General features: G+C 39.7%; 1 protein-coding gene across 5 annotated transcripts in view; it reads left to right on the top strand.

The window, feature by feature from the left end:
- The window catches only part of LOC107674629 (trinucleotide repeat-containing gene 18 protein-like), a 65394-nt gene that overhangs the window by 35885 nt on the left and 23211 nt on the right, over positions 1-6298 (top strand). For all 5 annotated transcript variants that reach the window (XM_016468657.1, XM_016468653.1, XM_016468656.1 and 2 more), the window contains 5 exons: positions 1692-1825; positions 1949-2110; positions 2195-2366; positions 2494-2866; positions 3837-4097. In XM_016468657.1, coding sequence (XP_016324143.1) covers positions 1692-1825; positions 1949-2110; positions 2195-2366; positions 2494-2866; positions 3837-4097 — 1102 coding nt within the window. The remainder of the gene's footprint in view (positions 1-1691; positions 1826-1948; positions 2111-2194; positions 2367-2493; positions 2867-3836; positions 4098-6298) is intronic.

The raw sequence follows: 6298 nt of genomic DNA, 5'->3' as shown, positions 1-6298 counted from the left end.
ATATATATATATATATAACCATGAACTTAGGACTGGTGCTTTTTTTGGTCATTCAGTGTTCCTGTAAAAAAATGGAAAAAAGAAAACTAACAATAATACTGATAAGATATTATTGTTTTTATTATTATACGAATTCTACTACACTTTGCGCGTGTGAGAGAAAGCGTCAACGAGTCGTGCGCCTTCACACTAGAGTTTACGTTACGCCAAATACACAAACACAGGTGCGCTGCCCATCCACTGAGATGAAATGATAAATAGCACAGATCGCTTGATGGAGAGTGAAACTCTGAAGCGCTCAGTCAGAGTGTTTGGCGAGTGAAAATATATCTGTGCTAAACTTATACTCAGCCTCCAACTCACACACTGGTGAGTAAAATCTAAGAATTTATTAGCCATTGGCTAATATTATACATCATTTAGTCGCCCAGAGTGAAGATTTAGTCGCATATGCGAGTGATTTACTCGCTATGTAGAGGGTTGTTGTTTTAACTGTGTTGACATAGTGGTGTTTGATGCTTTAACATTTAAGCAGTACTTACAATTTCCAGTGGCATTTGAATTTTAACTGTTCATAGCTACTGACATTTGAAGTTTTAACTTTTAAGCAGTGTTTACAAAATCAAGTGGCATTTGATTTTTTTTTTTTTTACGTTTGAACTGTTTAGAGTTAGACGTTTGAAGTTTAAATTTCCATTTAAATTTTTCTACAAATTCAATGTCAATTTGAATTTTTTACATTTAGCAGTTTACAATTTTTTTTGCAGTGTTTGACCTTTTGCATACGGACATACAGTGGGTATAGAAAAGAATTATCACCTTTAAAATAATCACACTTTATTGCTTTGTAGCCTGAAATGAAGACGGACACAGTTTTTGTTTTATCCAGCTGGATTTACTCGGTGCAACTTATAACATCCAAGTGAAAGATATAACACCAACATGTCAGAAAAAAATAAAGTAAAAAAAAAAATTCACTGAGTTGGAAAAAAGGATCACCCCCTACTAAAAATGACTTGTTAACTCAATCAGGTGTAGCTAATCACCTTCTCAGTGGCACACAAAGCCATTTGACTTTCAACTGTGATCAGCTGTGGTCATTTTGATCAGCTCAGCATGAAAAGAGTTTTGCTGGAGCATTTCAGTCCTTGGTAGTGCAGCTGAAGCAAACAATCAACTATGGGTGGCAAGGCACAGTCAAAAGATCTCCCAGAAGTTGTGGACAGGCTCAAGTCAGGAGATGGCTACAAAAAAATTCAAAGGCCTTATCAATGCCTAGAAGCACATGAAGTCTATTATTAGGAAGTGTAAGGTATTTGGTACAACACAGACCCTCCCTGGATCAGGACGTCGCTTCAAACTGGATGAAAGAGCAGGAGCAAACTGGTCAGAGAGGCGACCAAGAGGCCTACAGAATCTCTGAAGCAGCTGCAGGAATTTATGACAAGGAGCGGTCATTGTGTACATGTGTCAACAATATCTCAAATTCTCCACAAATGTGGCTTGTATGAACTGTCCATCTTCATTTCAGACTGCAAAGCAACAAAATGTGATTATTTTAAAGGGGGGTGATTCTTTTCTATACGCACTGTATCTCGTAGCAAGCTTTTAGCTAATAATACTTTTGTTGCTGCTGAGGGTACTGGCTATGGAAGTCAAACTACAGGTGGTAATCTTGCTTCCTCTCTTAGATGTTCTCCAAATCCTCTCTGGAGGGAATGGACACCGTGGAAGTGGACTACCGTGTGCGACTCGCTGAACTACAGCAATGCTACAAAGAAAAGCAACGAGAGCTGGTCAAACTGCAGAGATGGAGAGACAAAGAGTGAGTCTCCCAATTAATTGCCTCCCTTTACACCACTTCATTAAGACCAGTAATGCAAATTTACCTCACTTAATCCCACTAACAATCAAACAATATGCTATTTATGATCCCTGTGATTCACAGAGAGAAACATCAGCAACATCATCAGCAGCAACAACAACAGATTCAGCAGCAGGAAAGGAACAGAAGTTTAGCCCGCAGGGGCCCGGGACGTCCCCGAAAAAGGAAACATGGCCTATGCGCACTGTCTCCACCCTCAAGCAAGCTGGATTCGAAGTGTGCGAAGTGAGTGTGTAGCTCAGGCACAGATAAGGCCCTGCTGTGCTCCACAAGGCCTGCCCTCCAGCTGAACACTCTGTTGTTTTGCAGGTTGGGCAGAAGCGTGCTTTACTCGGAGGACTCTGAGAGCGGGGAGGTGCTGAGGAAGCGCTTTCGAGCCTCTAACCGAGATGAGGAGGAGGAGGAAGAGAGTGCGTTGAGATTGAAGAAGAAAAAAAAGAGCTGGAGTGAGCAGGAGGCATCTTCAAGCTTCTCTCATGAGGTTGGTCTTTATTATACTGGAGTTGTACAAAAGCTTTTCTAGCTCCTAAACATCTGCACATTTTTGCTTTTGTTGAACAGACATGCATCAAATAAAATCCATTAATTGCATTTATCTCTTTTAACAGGCACCTAAAATGGCTGTGAAGAAGAGTCGAGTGAGCGAGCAGGAGCAGTTGGCATCCAAACTTGACAAGGCCTTGTCCCTCACTGAGCTCAGTAAACTCAGCAAGCCCTCTTGTAAGTTCAGAGACGGTTCCTCAGGGAAGTCCAGGGCTAGTTTTGGAAGCAGAGTCCCCATGCTCACCGATATAGACATGAGAGTCAAGATGGGAAAATCCAGCCTATCGAAAGATCTCAGTATCTTTCACAAGTTTTCCAAAGGAGGTAAAAGCAAAATGGCTGCCAATACGAAGCCTTCAGATCCATGCCTTAAGGGAAAAGGCCAGCGGAGAGCACCTTATTCTCCAGTGAGGTCAGAAATCAGCAGCTACTCTAACAGTAAGTCAGTTTTTTTTGTAAATTTTTAGTTGTTGTTGCCAGTGCTTTTGTTTCTGATGTAAACGGGTTACAAGAACCCCAGGGGCTTTTTCCTGCTAAATGTTTTTTTTTTTTTGTCTTGGGTAATGGAGTTTTTGTTGATAACTATCAACCATTATGTGTTTATGATAATATCTGTAATAAATTGCTGTGGGCTGCATTTAGATGCTACTGTTTATGATTGACTCAATAGGAGTAATTTTATATCATAGTAATATGAATCTAGGAATTTTTTAGGAATTTTGGTTCCATAAAAAGAACAAAAATACTGTACTGATAAATCTATTCATTACCATTGAGAAATTTGGTATTAAGTGTTTTAGTAATGTTTCGAAAGAAGTCTCTCATACTCACAGAGGCTTTATTTTTTTTAATCAAATATACAGTAAAAGCAGTAATATTGGGAAATATTATTTAAATTTAAAAGAACTGTTTCTATTTTAATATATTTTAAAATGTAATTTATTCCTGTGATGCAAAGTTGTATTTTCAGCATCATTAATCCAGTCTTCAGAGTCACATGATCCTTCAGAAAGTGTTCTAATATGCTGATTTGCTGATGAAGAAACATTTCTTATGTTAAACTTCTGTGCTTCTTAATATTTTAGTGGAAACTGTGATACATTTTTCCAGGATTCTTTGATTAATAGAAAGTTCAAAAGAACAGCTTTTACTTGAAATAGAAATATTTTGTAACATTATAAATGTCTTTACTGTCACTTTTGATCAATTTAAGCATCCTTTGATTAATTTTTTATTAATGATTAATAAAAGTATTATGTATTAGTTAAAAAATATCTTAACTGACCCCCAACTTTTAAATGGCAGTGTATTTATAATAATAGTCTACTATCATTGTTTTGAATCAGTTTTTAGTTCAACATGCGTTTGGACCGCCATCCTGAGTGAAATCTCTTGTGATTTGTACCAGACACAGATTCAGAAGAGGACAATTCCCTGAAGGATGGCTGGCCTCCTAGCTCCATGTTGGGGAGAACAGGGTCACGTCCACAGCTCCCCGGCCTATGCAGCACTCCATCCAAGAAAAAGCGCTCATCGTCCAAGAGAGCCTCTTCATCCTCATCTTCATCACTCAAGTCCAAGCAGGCGGCCAAAGAGAGGAAACATAAGCACTTTGCTTTATTGCTACAGGAGGCAGGAGTCAGCTCCTCTGAGGACTCATTTGATCAAGGTTAATAAAGCATACCTCACTATGCACAGAATCGAGAAGGCAGCCTCTCGGTTTTAGCTTTTTTTATTTTTGGTCTGTCTTGTATTTTTAACCATGACCATTGGTCATGGTGACATTTTTCCTGAGAAGCCATTTTAAGATGCTTGCATCAGAATTTGCTACCTCACTTCCAGTATATAATATAATCAGCTCTTGTTAGAGTCTCTTTTAAATGGTTTTACTTTTTTAGGAATGTCTTGCCATTGTGCATTAAATGTGTGTGGCTGTGTGGAAAGTGTTCTTTATTGTATTGCAGTTTGGTACCCAAGCTTTATTAAACATGCTGATTTCATTTTTACTGAAAGTAAAGAAATGCCGTGTTCTCTGTCTCTTTCGCTACATCTCCTGCTGTAGAGTGCTAGATTGCAACGCTCCACACTCCTGATTTCCTCTGTTGTTCAAATATCCCTTTCATCAGTGAAGAGCTGTCACAAGAAGATATTTGCATAAATTCAGTGCTCATGAGCAGTCCTGATGAGATTCAATAGGCCGAATGATTTTGAGAAGCATAACTAACTTGTTAGGATCTTCAAAGAGATCAGATATTTAACAAATGAGAAACCGTTGAATTCAGATAAGATGGATGTTGGCTGATGTTTTTCTGCATTTACAATATTGTATACATGTATCATTTAATTGGTGCCATAAACTAATGTGAAGCCACTGATAGTAGAACATACTACCATTATAACTATGCTAAAGTCACTAAATCTACATGCACACGACCAGAATTTGTTGAACTTTAAAGCTTAACCTGCAATCATAAATCTTGAACCGTTCCAAGAAGTGTTTTCCACTATGGTAAATGTGTGAACAGGCAAAGCATTGTGGGATATTTGGAAAATAGGGAGTTCCCCGATTTACTAAAAAAATGAATAACCTAGCTTCTCTAGACTGCTCGCTCTCTCCCTGCAGCTGCTTGGCCACCCCTCCACCTCTGACCCCTTCTCTTACCCATGATGCTTTTGAATGTCATTCGGTCTGTGCATTTGCTTGTCCGGCCGCAACAAAATAAGAAGCAAAGGGCTTGGCTGGGAGTAGGGCAGCCAGCTGTTCAGCGTGAGGTCACTATCCATGTCACCTGAGCCTTGAGCATTGTTCTGTAAGTAGGCCACCACCCTCTTTTGCTGTGACTTCTCAATAATTTCTACTAATTTGTGATTACGCTGTTATAGAACCAAAACACAAACAAACAAAAAAAGACTGGATAACAGACGAGGTGTTGAAAATATATTTGTAACATGCTCACCTCCTGTTACATGCTGATTTTGTAAGTTTGCCCACTTACAAAGAAATGAAGGGTCTGTAATTTTTATGATAGGTTAATTTTAATGGATGGGTAGGGAGAATATCAACCAAAAAATCCAGAAAAAATGCATTATATAAAGGTTAGAAATTGATTTGCATTTCAGTGAGTGAAATAAGTATTTGACCCCCTACCAACCAGCAAGAATTCTGGCTCCCACAGACTGGTTATGTGCCCATGTGGAACACGGATTAGTCCTGTCACTTTAAGAAGTTACTCCTAATGTCAGCTCGTTAGGTGTATAAGACACCTGTCCACACAATCTGTATCTTCCATTCCAACCTCTCCCACCACCATGGGCAAGACCAAAGAGCTGTCAAAGGATGTCAGAGACAAGATTGTTGATCTGCACAAGGCTGGAATGGGCTACAAGACCATCAGCAAGAAGCTTGGTGAGAAGGAGACAACTGTTGGTGCGATTATTCGGAAATGGAAGAAATACAAAACAACCATCAATCGGCCTTGGTCTGGAGCTCCGTGCAAGATCTCGCCTCATGCGGTAAGGATGATCATGAGAAAGGTGAGGGATCAGCCCAGAACTACACGAGAGGAGCTTGTTAATGATCTTAAGGCAGTTGGGACCACAGTCACCAAGCAAAACATTGGTAACACTACGCTGCAATGAACTGAAATCCTGCAGCGCCCGCAAGGTCCCACTGCTCAAGAAAGCACATGTACAGGCCCGTTTAAAGTTTGCCAAAGAACAGCTAAATGATTCAGAGAAGGCTTGGGAGAAAGTGCTGTGGTCAGACGAGACCAAAATTGAGCTCTTTGGCATTAACTCAACTCGCCGTGTTTGGAGGGAGAGAAATGCTGACTATGACCCCAAGAACACCATCCCTACAGTCAAGCACAG

The sequence above is a fragment of the Sinocyclocheilus anshuiensis genome, unplaced genomic scaffold (genome assembly GCF_001515605.1).
Source record: "Sinocyclocheilus anshuiensis isolate Anshui unplaced genomic scaffold, SAMN03320099.WGS_v1.1 scaffold152, whole genome shotgun sequence".
Taxonomy (NCBI): Eukaryota; Metazoa; Chordata; class Actinopteri; order Cypriniformes; family Cyprinidae; genus Sinocyclocheilus; species Sinocyclocheilus anshuiensis.
Note: the sequence above shows the minus strand (reverse complement) of the source record. Positions and strands in the feature narration are given on the sequence as shown.